At 37.8% G+C, this 14,754-nt stretch overlaps 2 protein-coding genes across 2 annotated transcripts; one reads left to right on the top strand and one right to left on the bottom strand.

The window, feature by feature from the left end:
* The first annotated feature begins 216 nt into the window (after positions 1 to 216).
* ppp1r11.L (protein phosphatase 1 regulatory inhibitor subunit 11 L homeolog) lies at positions 217 to 4,872 on the top strand. The gene is given in 3 exon segments (NM_001093409.1): positions 217 to 361; positions 3,656 to 3,764; positions 4,008 to 4,872. Coding segments are annotated over 3 exon segments (360 nt in total). The 5' UTR covers positions 217 to 283; the 3' UTR covers positions 4,181 to 4,872.
* Positions 4,873 to 7,157: 2,285 nt separating this feature from the next.
* trappc6a.L (trafficking protein particle complex subunit 6A L homeolog) lies at positions 7,158 to 14,727 on the bottom strand. Its single transcript, NM_001086072.1, is given in 6 exon segments — positions 7,158 to 8,846; positions 9,581 to 9,674; positions 9,761 to 9,844; positions 12,116 to 12,233; positions 12,965 to 13,032; positions 14,567 to 14,727. Coding segments are annotated over 6 exon segments (477 nt in total). The 5' UTR covers positions 14,648 to 14,727; the 3' UTR covers positions 7,158 to 8,814.
* Positions 14,728 to 14,754: the final 27 nt, after the last annotated feature.

Raw genomic sequence — 14,754 nt, 5'->3', positions numbered from 1 at the left:
ACGCATGCTATATCCTGTTTTATATTTGCCGTATCCGTGATCGTTTTTGGAGGAATTAAAAAAGAACACATTAAGCTTTGTAAACGTGTAAATCATGCTTTGGTATAGGTTGTATAACGTAATACTTTTTCAATATATTAAAGATTTAAAGCACACAAGATATGTAGCTTGACCGGAAGTTGGCATCCTAGACAGGAAGCTTCAAGCAGTGATTGGAAGCGCATCAATTCCACCTTGTTTATTTGTAGACGCATTTATTAGCGCCGTGAGTTTTTTTTTTATCATGGCAGAAACCTCCGGGCCGACGGCAGCGGGAGGCTCCACCTCTAGCACAGTGACCACCGAGAGCGAAACTCAACCGGTCAGTGACGTCATGAGAGGTGGCACAAATTGTTTTAGTGGTACCTGCGGCTGCTGGCACAATGCGTTTACGGCCCCAGATATTGGTGCTGTGAAATGATTGTCTTTCACGGTAGCGGCATAGGCCGCATTTAGCCGAGGCTCCTACTGAATGGGCAGTAAACACCATTTTGGATATTATTTCAACGAGGAGGGCTTGTAATGAACGTGCTTTCTATGCCATGCAATTAGCAGGGTGACCATTGAAAACTGAAGTCGTGTTCCTCTTCCTGATCCCAACGAGCAAAACAGATGGGCAGCCCCCTAATATAGAAGCCTCTATAGAAATAAACCCCTTCCCCCAGATGTTGTCTGTGAGGCTTTCGTAAGAGCAGCGCATTATACAGAGGCACAATAAGTGGTCAGTGTGATCATCCTGTTCATTGGAATAATGTCGAACAAGTTGCTTTACTTTTACTGCCTCAAGTAAGATAAAAGCCAAGCTACATATAGTACAGCACATGTTGGTAGTATATAAATGTGTAAAATATATATACAGGTAGGGTGCCACCTTTTCTGGAAAAAAATACCACCTTCCTATATATTAGGGGCAGATTTAAAAAGGGTCGAAGTGAATTCAAGGGACTTTTCGAAGTAAAAAAATTCGAAGTAATTTTTTGGAAACTTTGACCATCAAATAGGATACCACGACTTCGAATTTACTTCGGATTAGATTTGAAGTAAAAATAGTTTGAATATTCGACCATCCGTTAATAGAAGTACTGTCTCTTTAAAAAAACCTTCGACTTCAATACTTCGCCGAAGTGCTATGTTAGCCTATAGGGACCTTCTACTGCATTTTTCTAAGTTTTTGAAGTCGCAGTAAAAATCGTTAGATCGTACGATTAAATCGTTTGATTCGAAGGATTTAATCGTTCCATTTTACTTTGACCGCAGAATAGCCAAATTCAATGAAAAAAAGTTCAAATACGAAGTATTTTAATTCGATGGTCGAATTTCGAAATATTTTTAACTTCGAAATTAGACCCTTGATAAATCTGCCCCTTAATATTTTTTCCTCTTTTAATAACATTGGGATCGACCATATTTTTTACCGACCAGGTGGCAACCCTATATACAGGCAAACCTTGCTTTGTTCATATATGTCACACCGTTGCTGGAGAAAATCGTTTTTTCTTACTAGGGCAACATTTCTTTCTTGCTAATAACATTATTCAGTGTATTAGAACGATGAATATCCAGTAAATGATATCCTTCTGAATGTTGCATAGTGATGTCATCAGTTATAATTGGTGTTTAGGGTTGTGTTTTGTGCAACATGACTGAAATCTGTGTATTCTCATAAATGAAATACCCCCTGTTGTAAAATTATAGGATATTAATTCACCTCAGAGTTCCATGACTTGTATAAGAGCAGCTTTAGACCTTGTGCGTTAATATGATCATAAAACTCCTTGGTCACCTTTAATACCCTTACAATAGGGGATATGTTATTCACTATATATTGGCAGGTGGATAGTAACTCTATTCAAGCTTAGGACACATATAAAACAAGCTAATAATGGACTGCACATATTTCATATATAAATATTTTTCTTGTTACTGGTGAACTATCATAAAAACAAAAAGTACTAGGAAAGTGAAATTCACTGGACAGGTTTCCAGTATATTATGCCCTAGTCTAGTGAATTAAATAGTTCAGTTTATTCTCTGTGCCAGTGCTCCTCTGCAGAAAAAAAATGAACCAGCCATAGGGTTTTTTTAAAGAAACCTTCCCGATCATCTGTACTGTACTTCCCGTACTTCCCACACATCCCTTGCTCAGGTGTAAAAATTCTGATCTGCACATACTCTAGTCTTAAGAGAAATAAGAATTGGTTGGAAATTAATGTAAGATGGCAGTGCATCTTTAGAAATTTCCTTGGCTGGGGCCAGTCCAAGAAATAAACGGTTGAATTCACTAGAGGGGTGCCTAGATGCGGTGAAGTTCACTTTCCTTTAATGTAAGAAACAATGTATAATCAATTACAAAGTCAGTACTCTTTCTAAAATAACCGAGTTCTCTTTACTATCCCCCATTTAGCAATCTGTCTCTCTACATGGTGGATTTTCTTTAGAGTTGTGTATTTGATTGACAGGTCAAATACATTGGTTTGTGCTCCCTTAGCCTAGACAACATATTAGAGCTAACTTTGATAAATAGCTGCATGTAGAAAGACTGGTTGCTGAGATGGGGATAGTGATGAGTAACTTGGTTAATTCATGAAACATTGCAGATTGCTTCATTAACGTTATTGAGAAAGAGATGAAGCTTATTTTACAGTTTTCTTTTCATGGTACTGCCCTTAAAAGGCCATTCTTGTTTACCCAACTTTACATTGTGTTCCATAAGCAGCTAAGCTGGCTTTTTTGTCCATCCTGTAAAAATGCCAATTTTATTAAAAAGAAAATGCTGCTGGGAACACTTTTCACACCAAAATTTAAAAGAAAGAAATACTTTGAATATGTACCAGTACATATATGAGGTCTCTTATCTTAATTGCTTGTGTCTGGATAAGGGGTGTCTCCATAATATGGCAATAAAGTAACTTTAAAAAGGTTATTCTAGCTTGCTGTTCTAGTACAAGGTGTTGGCTTGTTAGTTTTTTATAAAAAGCAATTTGTTGTTTATTTGTAGGCGCTGGATGACCAGGTGTGTAGATGTAGACAATTAGTTTCACAAATTTCACAGTCAGCACCCTCGCCTCCAAATTGCTTTAATCCGATGCACGTCCAACGGTTTCCAACTTCAATCCGTTCAATCAAACCACATATAGTAATTGACGGCACCAGTCAGCGATTTATTATCTTAAAATGCCTTTATTGGGACATAGGCTCTGACCCCGGGTGTTTGGGGTCAGAGCCTATGTCCCAATAAAGGCATTTTAAGATAATAAATCGCTGGCTGGTGCCGTCAATTACTACATGTGATGTAGACAATTATACAAAAAATGATGTTGAAAGGATGAAGAAAATTTTTTTTACATTTTGGGTTCCTGGTACTTTAAATTATGAAACTAAAACCCAAAAAACCGATTAAAACTATTAAAATTTCATAATGGCATAGTAATATTTGTTATTGGTTCAAATGCCAGACAAACGTAACTAGTGCAGATGCTCTGTGTATAGATAACAGTGGAACTGAAGTACAGGTAAGGGCTCTTATCACCTGAGAATGTGGAGAGCCATGTCTAATTGTAGCACTAACTCTTCAGATGAGGTTTTTGTCAATTGATTTGTGGTTTCACTGTAACAGGAGCACCGCTCTCTGACGCTGAAGCTGCGAAAGAGAAAACCAGATAAGAAGGTGGAGTGGACTTGTGACACAGTAGACAATGAAAACCTTGGGAGACGATCATCCAAATGTAAGATTTCTATTGTTCAATTCAAACATTCAACGGATTAGTTCCAATGCAATTGGAATCATGAGTGCACGTGGTTGGTGATGTTCTGCGCTTGAAATGCATGTTCAGGGTGTACTCTTAAACACCTGCCCAGTGCAGGATAAATATTTTGTGCAGAGGATGCATGCCAAATGGGCATCACACAGGTCTGAGTTTTTTACCATTATTCATCCTTTCTTATTCCTTGGCTTGTTGTTGTCCTAGGCTGCTGTATCTATGAGAAACCGAGACCATTCGGAGAGAGTTCATCTGAAAGTGAAGATGACGATGATTGCTGTGAAAGTGCTCACTGTATCCGTGGCCATAAAAAGGCAACATCTGGATCCAAAGAGACACCCTCTTCACATCATGACAAAACTGGCAGCATGCAACACTGAGGCAGCAAAGAGAATGAGAGACAAGGTTTCTTTGCAGTTAATGATGCCATAGAAGGGTGATGTCTCTCGCACCATGTAACAAGCTTTTTTTGGTTATGGAGAGAACAACAAACATTATAGTACTATCTCTTTATTGGGCCAGCATGAACTGAGAGTGGCTGCTGCCCCTATACTAAAATGACTATAAATTAGTAAAAGGGGCAAGTTCGAGTCTAGAAAGAGTTCTTAAGCTTTCTCTAGATTATCATAGAGACTGCTGTAGAAAGAAGAGAAGACTTTGGCTTGCTTACATAACTTTAGACAATATATATTAGCAATGCCCATTCTTCAACCTTCCTTCTGTTAAACTACGACTAACAGTAAGCCTGTGCAGCTGTTAAGCCTGTAGTTCAGCAACAGCGGGAACACTGAGAGTTTTCCATCCCTGCTCTATATATCTTTTGTGCAAGTCCTCTTCCTGGCTGTCCCTGTGCCATTTCTCTTTCGCTCATTGACTCACTGAATGTATGGGCTTTTTTTATTTTGTCAGTTTAGTTTAAATTAATGTGCCCTCCAAATTTATATTATGACGGCTTGTTTAAACATAACCTATAATTGATTATAAAACAGTCTGCCTGGAAAGCCTGTTGTTCTGACCATTGTCTGATTATGTATTGCAACACGCTACACTATAAAGTTATCCTATTATGCTAGTAAACAACTTTGTGGTTCTTACTCTGCCCACCGAAAGCTATTATTATTATTATGCTCCTTTTATAAAAACAGTTTATTTTCATTAATTTCACCTCCTGCATGCTCTTTCTACACACCAGATTCAGAGGGTTATTGATATCCACGTTAAATATACAAACTCCCAGTGCACTTTTTATTGCGTTTTTCAATAGAGCTGTTTTATTTTTATTCGCTTTATTTGGAATTAAATAATTTTTGTTTTTTGATATACTTGAATTGATCTGCCTGTGTATGCATGCCACATTGCGTTTCTTGTAAAATGCCATAGAAGAGCATGCACAAACTAGGGAGCCCTTCTACATTAATACATCTAAGGGGCTTTACTGGTTGCTTTTATATTTAATGCAACCAGCCTACAATCCATTCAACCCAACACTTTTAAACATATCCCTGCTATTTTAGTAATCTGCTAACTTTACTAGAAGCTTAAAATAGTTGTTCACCTTTAAATTAACTATTAGTGTGTTATAGATTGCCTGATTCTAAGCAACTTTTCATTTTGTCTTTATTTATTTTTTATAGATTTTAAATGATTTACCTTTTTCTTCTGACACTTTCTAGCTTTTAAATGGGGGTCGCTGACCCCATCTAAAAACAAATGCTTTGTTAGGCTCCAATTGTATTGTTGTTGCTTCTTTTTCTTACTCTTCTTTCTATTCAGGCCTTCTCATATTCCAGTCTCTTATTTAAATCAATGCATGGTTGTTGGGGTAATTTCAACCATAGCAACCAGATTGCTGAAACTGCAAACTGGAGAGCTGCTGAATTAAAAGCTAAATAAATCAAAAGCCACAAATAATAACAAATGAAAACCAAATTAAAATTGTCTCAGAATATCCATCTCTACATCACACTAAAAGTAAATTTAAAGGTGAACAACCCCATTAAAAGGAAGGTTCATAGTTTTATCATAATGTTTTGTGAGTGTTTAGTCCACTGCCCTATCCCAACTCTATAATAGCTTATTTCCATTAGGCAATATGGTCCATATGCAGGTTAGGGCTTGTCACCTTGATCCTTGAATACAGTAAAATTAACTCCTACAGTTAAAACCAACAATTATGACTTTCAAATTTAATTTGGGGCCCATGAGAAAGTAAATTACTTTTGGCCCTCAGTACCCTGACAGCATAATTCATTAGAAACAGTTAGTTATTTTGCTTCATTACTGGCCATTACTATTTGCCCTTAGTGCCATGACATCATGCATCATTAGTTAAGGGCTTGCCACTTTCTGTCATGTGCTCTGGTTTGTAGTATTTAGTTTCCTGTTCACTACTTTTTGGGAGTGTCTTAAGCAATATTACACATCAGTAGATTATGGAGATAAATGTGTAACTATTTCAGGTGAAGTTTTATATTGTACTACTTGATTTCTCCGCTGCATTTGACACTGTGGACCATCTTCTTCTTCTCCAGTCCCTCCATTCACTTGGCCTTCATGACACAGCCCTGGTTCTCTTCTTACCTCACTAATCATTTCTTCAGTGTCTCCTACAATGGAGTAGCATTTTCTGCCCTTCCTGTTTCTGTTGGGGGTTCCTCAAGGATCTGTTCTGGGCCCCTTATTCTCCCTCTATACTTCCTCCCTTGGCAAACTAAGCAACTCGTATGGTTTCCACTACCACCTTTATGTTGACGATACTCCGATCTATCCTCTCCTGATCTGCCTTGTGAGGCAATTTCGAGCGACTTTGAAAAACGTATTGCCACGTGTGAATAGGCGCAGGCGACTTTAGCGCTAGCGGGTGCAAGATACCAGCAAGCCATTCAGGGAGATAAGTCACCTCAAAGACGCGGCTTTTAGTCGCCAGGCGACCAATCTCCCTGAATCTTCCCGTGTGGCCCTAGCCTAAAATGGAAATGGTTCTCTTCCCTCCAATTAACACCCCAGAAGTATCCATCACAGATAATTCCACTATCACCCCATCTCCCCAGGCCTAGATTCTGCCCTGTCTTTCACTCCTCATATCCAGTCACTTATTAAATCATGTCACTTCCACCTAAGGAACATATGCAAAATACGATCATTTATCACCCAAGATACTGCCAAAATTCTTATTCACTCTGTCGTCATAGCTTGTATAGAAAATCAAATAGAATAATGGCATAATAATCATAAAACGGGACAATTATGTGATGACAAGATGTGGTGCCTTGTGTTAGTGTTTTACTAATGTATTTCCCATTGTCCATGACCTCCGCATCAGTTTAATATTTCATAATAAAATAAAGTACAGAAGACTATAGAAAAGTCAATCTTTACTGCCAATCTTTTATGCCAACTTTTTCACATTAAATAACAATACACAAGAACAGTGGTTTTCTTTTACAGATTTTTCATTAGTTCTGAAGGCAGAAGCATGTAGGTAACTATAAAGGTAAATCAGGTATTAGCTTTATGACAGGGTCACTTGCATAATACATTTGTACTCATTCTATATTACCAAGTATAGAAGCTTTTTTTTCCCCTCAAGTAGGGATGCACCGAATCCACTATTTTGGATTCGGCCGAACCCCTGAATCCTTCACGAAAAATTCGGCCGAATACCAAACCGAATCTTAATTTGCATATGCAAATTAGGGTTGGGAAGGAGAAAACATTTACTTCCTTGTTTTCTGACAAAAAGTCACGCAATTTCCCTCCATGCCCCTAATTTGCATATGCAAATTAAGATTCGGTTCGAATCCCAAACCGAATCCTGGATTTGGTGCATCCCTACCCTCAAGCAATGTTAATGTACCCTAGTATTTTTAAATAAACTGATTTTGCTATTTTCACACTTGTTTCTCGTTGCAAGGTGAAAATTCCTGAGGTTTATCCCCAAATGGGGTAATAGTTAATAAAATTAACACATTTTAAAGGGGGGATTCCCCATCATTTTAAGACTCCTCCAGTTCCAGGAACCCCACCTCCACAAACTGTTCACTGGTTATACAAATTCACAGCAGGGTTGTTGGCAACTAGGTTTGGTAACGTCAATATTTCCTGTCTGGACTGTGCAGATTGCTGACTCTGGACCAAGATAACAGACTTTAGTGCACATGCACCAGCCTGCTTTTTGGTGGAGTCCAGGCAGAAACCACATGGCAGCTGTCAACTTCCTTACACTGCATTCAGGTAGCAAACTGGACAATTAGATTTGGGGAGATGGGGGTAAATTACATTTGGGAGTGGGCTGGGGGGGTCGCAAAAAACTTAGAAACCAAGGATGCATTAAGTCCCCTTTAAAGGAGAACTAAACTACAATTGAATGGCTAAAAATGCCATATTTTATATATAGACCTTATTGCATCAGCCTAAAATTTCTGCTTCTCAACAGCAGCAATGATCCAGGACTTCAAACTTGTCACAGGGGGTCACCATCTTGGAAAGTGTATGTGAAACTAACATGCTCAGTGGGCTCTGAAAATGAGGTGGGTCTGTAATATAAGCTGATGCTACAAGGTTGGTTATTCAATTCACATGCTAGTTGCACTGGTTTCTGTGCTGCCATGTAGCAATTATCTGTATTAATTACTAATCAGCCTTATATTGTGACATTTATATTCTATGTGTACTGTAAATTGTGAGTTGGTCCCTAAACTGAGTAACAACAGAACAACACCACAGAGCATGTGCAGTATATCAGCAGAAAAGAAGATGGGGAGCTCCTGGGCCATCTTTGGAGACACAGATCTTTACAGCAAAAGGGCCGTGGTTGCCTTGGGCTGGTACAGAAGCCAAAAACCATAATGTACAACACTACTACTACTTCTTTATTTGAGCTTTAGTTCTCCTTTAAAAACAACTGTCCTTAAATCTAAAATATTGCATAGCCCATATTATTGCTTTCCATCCCAGTCTTTTAAATTTTAAACTCACTCGCAGAAAAAGCAAAAAGTCTTCATCTTCAGTACAACTATGTCCGTGAAATAACAACTTGGAATTTACCTATGAAAAAGTGGGAAAAAAACATTAAATGTGATCTCTATTGTGAAACCGTAATCTGCGCAAATCTTTTAGTAAGTTAGACAAGGAGGTTCACATATCTAGTCAAAACAAGGGTAAAATTACAGTTAGGGTAATATATTATTCACATATTAATACTATATAAATTAACATTGTCTTTACAGAAAACAATAACTGTAATAAAATGTTAGAAATACTAGAGAATATGTTTAAATCTCATTCTAGAATACAAAGAGCATATACTGGTAAAGAACAAGAATTGTGCTAAAACTTCATTTTATTAGTAATGTCTTTTCTGATCCATTTTCGAATAAAAACTTTTAAAGCAGTTTTACCAGATTAGAAAAATAAGTTCAAGGGCAATTAAGTTCTATCCGTAACCCTTGTATTTGCTGTGGGTAGTGCAATCTATATATACATAGATTCTGTGAAGAGGTATTGCTTTAGATCTGATTTTGAGAATGCCCTGCTAGGAAGTCATTAGATGCTGATCTGTGAATAAGCAGAACTGCTGACATAGGAATCATGGCAAGCCTTATTTAAAAAGGGAGGATGAGAGATGCTTGCACGTGTAAGAGCATACAGCAGATCAGTGCACTGATAAATAGTTTTCTGTAGGGCACTAGATTTCTTTTAACAAACTTAATCTGACATAAAAAAAAAAGAATCTGAAAGATATAAAAGTACTCAATAATAAAAAGACAAAAAATACTCACATGCTGGCATTACAGCAACCTCTGCTGAAACTGTACAATTAATGCCTAAATTTGAGAGTGCTCCTTTAACAAGACCACAGGTGTAGGGTAAGAACTGAAAAAGAGAAGACAAACAATGCTAAGGAATAAACATGATATTCATACAATATAATGCATTTTCCCTTTTACAATAGTATTTACCTTTGGCGCTTCCTCCAAATATTGCTTACTTGAGGAAAGTTGTGTCAGTAGCATAAACCTGTTGTCTTGTAGAACATACGTACCCTTTGCAGTGAAATGAATAAGTTTAGTAAGTGGATTTGTATGATTCCATGAATTATCAAAAATATAGAATGCAACAGCAAGGTACAGAATTAGTCAGAGCCCTAGTTTGTAAGTGGTATGAATTTTTTGATGACTCCCAAAGAGTAAAAAGTTACATAGGTAAAGGGATTCTGTCATGATTTTTATGGTGTAGTTTTTATTTCTCAATTTGTTTATACTGTAAATAATTCACTCTACAATATAAAATATTATTTTTGAACGTGAACTATTATTTTTGGTATGTAGGTAGCCATCTTAGGTTATTGAATGTAGTGGATCCTGTGCTTTCAGAAACAGCCAGCACTTCATGATAGAACTGCTTTCAGATAAACTATTGTATCTCATACTCATTGTAACTGAAGGAGTTGCAGTGGGACTATGGAGTGCTGTTCTTATATGTACCAGGGAGCTGTTATCTGATCATCATGGTTCTGCTGATGGGCTACTGGGGATGAAAGGGAGGGGGTGACATCACTCCAACTTGCAGGGCAGCAGTAAAGAGTGACTGAAGTTTATCACAGCACTGAGGGCACCTGGGAAACTGACATGCCTAGCCCCATGCCAGATTTCTAAATTAAATATAAAAAAATCTGTTTGCTCTTTTGAAAAACTGCTTTCAGTGCAGAATTATGCTGGAGCAGCACTAATAACTGATGTGTTTTGAAAAAATGTTTCCCCTGACAGAATCTCTTTAAGTTGGGTTGAAAAAAATACCAAAGTCCATCAAGTCCGACCCCTCCAAATGAATCCCAGTACACATATATACAAAAACTTTTAAAGACCTATTTATACACTCACATATAAAAACTATATATACCGATATTTATACTAATTGATGATTTTAATATCACAATAGCCTATGATATTATGCTTTCTCAAAAATTCATCCAAGCCACTCTTAAAGGCATTAATAGAATCTGCCATCACAACATCTCCTGACATGGCATTCCACAAGCTCTCTGTCCGCACTGAGAAGAACCACCTATGCTGCTTGAAATTAAGGTCTGTTTCTCCAATCTAAAGGGGTGGCATCTGGTGCGATGATCCTTTTTAATTTGGAAAATAGATCCCCCGCTATCTGTCTATAATGCTATCTAATGAACTTGTAAAGAGCCATCTGTCCCCTCACAAGCATCTTTTCTTCCCCAGAGAAAACAACCCCAACCATGATACCCTTATAATTTAAATCCTCTAACCAGTTTAGTGCATGTCTTTGCAGCTCATTTATATCCTTCTTAAGGACTGGAACCCAAAGCTGCACCAATAAAAGTGAGGCCTTACCAGGGACCTATAAAAAGAGGCAAAATTATATTTTATCCTTTAAAGTGGACCTGTCACCTACACATAAAAAAACTGCATAATGAAAGTCCTTTCCAAATTAAATATGGAACCCCAAATTTTTTTTCATTAAAACATCCATACCTGTTATAAAGGTGTTTAAATATCTAAACATTCAATCAAATATTACCTGCCCCGCCTCTATGCCCGTGGCATAGAGGCGGGGCAGTCAATTACTTTCACTTTCTATTCAGCACTTCCTAGATGTCACTGCTCACCTCACATTCCCCCTTTCCTCCTTAGACTCTATATTTGTGTAGGGCACTGCACATGGACATTAGGTCCCTCATTCTGGTTCATACACAAGATTTTGGGGTGATACACAATTTCCCTTAATAACCATGTCCACAAAATGGCAGCTGCCTGCTTGCTGTAATTGTATAATTCCAAAACAGAAGGAAACAAAATTTAAATAATGAATACAGTGTAAGTAAAGTTTATTTTGCTCAACTAACATGATAGAAAAGAATTTCAAATTATTTCTTAGGGTGACAGGTCCCCTTTAAGTCAATGACCAAAGGCGAAACAAGACTATGCTGAACCCCCCCCCCCCAGCTCACATAACTCTTAAACTCAACCTTTGATAAATAACCCCCTTAGTGCTACAGCATTGACTGCCTCTATGAACAGCCAGCAGGATGACCAGTGGATGCTAAGTAGAAAGTAGATTGCACTAGATACAGACAATACACTACAGAATGTCCCAATACAGAACATAACACTATTCACTTGTATAGTACACTGGAGGAATTGTGTGGTTAGATCACTGCACACCATTTACTAGATATATGTCCAAGGTAGAATAAAGAAGCATTAAGTAATAATTAGTATTTCAAGTATTAACATTAATAAACATTTACAGCATGCATTATTCAATTGGTTCTTGTTCTCTACCTGATGGTTTGTTCTTAGATTATCAATTTGTTTGTTAAAGAGAATTGTCCACAAATCCTTGCAAACAAACTTCATAACCTCTAGATCATCTTTGAATGATGGGCTATCCTTGGTCAACCTTTGTAGACAAGAGATAGATGTTATTATTGCAATAATGCCATTTAGAAAAAAATAAGTGGTGTTGGCACTCAGACATCCAAACAACTACTACAAAACCTAGTATTACTAGTAAAATTCACAGAGGTTCTCTACCCCCTTTGTGAAGGCCCATGTCCCAACACCATCTGAAAAGAATGCATATTTAACTATGCTGAGGAAGAATAAAACAGAAATGGCAAATACTTTGCTGAAGTAATAGTGGCATATAGCAGTCATTTTGCAGCTAAATTAAAACCTACAGCCTAACCATTGAGGATAGAAAGCTTCTACATTTAACACTTAGCATTTTTGTAGGTCAGTGATCACCAACCAGTGGCTCATGAGCAACATGTTGCTCACCAAGCCCTTGGCTTTTGCTCCCAGTGGCAAATTATTTTTGAATTCCTGGCTTGGAGGCAAGTTTTGATTGCATAAAACCAGATATATGACCAAACAGGTCCTCCTTTAGACTGCCTGCCACATAGGAGGTACCAAATAACCAATCACAGACTTTATTTGGCACCCCCAGGAATTGTTTTCATGCTTGTGTTGCTCCCCAACTCTTTTTACAGTTGAATGTCGCTCAAGGGTAAAAAGGTTGGGGGTCACTGCTGTAGATGGTTGATAAAGCAGAAACCTGATTTCTGATACATAGCACAACCAGGCACCCATGTTTATTAATTTTTAGGGAAAGTGGCAGTGCACATTTACCTTTCGATAAGTCCTTGGCCCACACGGAAACCCATACCTTCTAAGACACGTGTGTGTTTCCCATGATCCTGCAGGGAATTAAAAAATGAAAAAACATAACCTTTTCAGTTAATAATTTGCCAATTGTGTTTGCATTTTTACAGCAAACTTGTGCACACTCATTTGTATAAAAATTATATTGTATTCCTCTTCATATTAAAGCATTACAACGTAGGAAGGGGGTACAAGAGATGCATAGCTACCATGACTGTCTAGTAATGTCTCAACATACATGGCAGCACAGACTAGTGTGTGATAATCCAGTGATGAGGCATGGTTGCCCCTCCAACGCCATTTTTAATGAGCAATGGGCTGAAAACGTTGTTATTGGTGACCTGTGCTGTTAAACACTAAGCACTGGAGGGAGACAATGGCAGGCATTCATTTGAGATTGTATCTCCAAGTCTCCAAAAAAAAAACCATCTATAATAAATTTCCCAAATTATACCATTTAAATATCCAAATGAAGAAATATTCATAGGTTCAAGAAACAAAATACAAAAACATATCGAACACCCTGCTCAAAGGGGTGGTTCACCTTTAAATTAACTTGTTGTATGTTATTGAATGGCTTATTCTTAGCAAATTTCCAATTGGTCTTTTTTCTTTTTCTTTTAGTTTTTGAATAATTTCCCTTTTCTTTCTGACTCTTCCCAGCTTTCAAATGTGGGTCACTGACCCCATCTAAAAAACAAATGCTCTGTAAGGCTACACGTGTATTGTTATTGCTACTTTTTATTACTCGTGTTTCTATTCAGGCCTCTCCTATTCATATTCTAGTTTCTTATTCATACCATGGCATGGTTGCTAGGGTAATTTGGACCCTAGCAACCAGATTGCTGAAATGGCGAACTGGAGAGCTGCTGAATTAATAACTAAAAAAAAACCACATATTATAGAAAATGAAAAGCAATTGCAGCTTGTCTCAGACTCAGAATATCACTCTCTTGATCGTTCCAAAAGTTAATTCAAATGTGAACAGCTCCTTTAATAGTTTTTTTTAGTTTATGTATGCATTTTTTTAAGATGAAAATGTCACAATCTGTGATGTAGATGTGAGTATATGTGTGCGAGGGCAACTAGATGTAACATCAGATCCCAAAGCTTGCTCCACAGTCAGAGGATGCACCACAACAAATTCAATGAAGGTGCTACAGGTGGACGGTGGGTGCAACTTACAAATGGACACTGTCAAAGGATTTGCTCCATGCTGCAGAACCTCCCACTCTCTTCCACAGACAAATGCTTCCAGTGATGTATAGTGATGTATTTAATGCATTATATTGTGGCAAAAAGTCAGTTTGTGACTGGGATGAACTGTGGTATTTATTGTCATTATTAAAAGTATCAACATAAAACATGTGATTAGTGCCCTGTAGACCACAGCAGCCCGTGCACACATCGTTGTGGTCTGTCAGGGTAAAGCAATAATATTTGCATGGCTGTGTCAGGCATTAATGCCATAACTGCACTAAAAGAACCCCACCCTGGTTAAGTCTAGACGCCACTAAATAAAACTATAAACAACGGCTCCATTATCATTCTAGGACAGGGTTCTCTCACCTCTTCATCCTCCTCCACATGATCGAATACATGAGAAACCATCTCCATGTGCAAGAGCTCAAACAGGGTCTCGTCTGCCATGTCGGGAACTGTCTCGGTTCTCTACTAATTCAATATCACTTCCTCAAAAACAGGTCTTCTCTGCAGGCCATTCCATTCTAGTCACTGTCTATGAGCCAGATACTTCC

The sequence above is a fragment of the Xenopus laevis genome, chromosome 8L (genome assembly GCF_017654675.1).
Source record: "Xenopus laevis strain J_2021 chromosome 8L, Xenopus_laevis_v10.1, whole genome shotgun sequence".
Classification (NCBI taxonomy): Eukaryota; Metazoa; Chordata; class Amphibia; order Anura; family Pipidae; genus Xenopus; species Xenopus laevis.
Note: the sequence above shows the minus strand (reverse complement) of the source record. Positions and strands in the feature narration are given on the sequence as shown.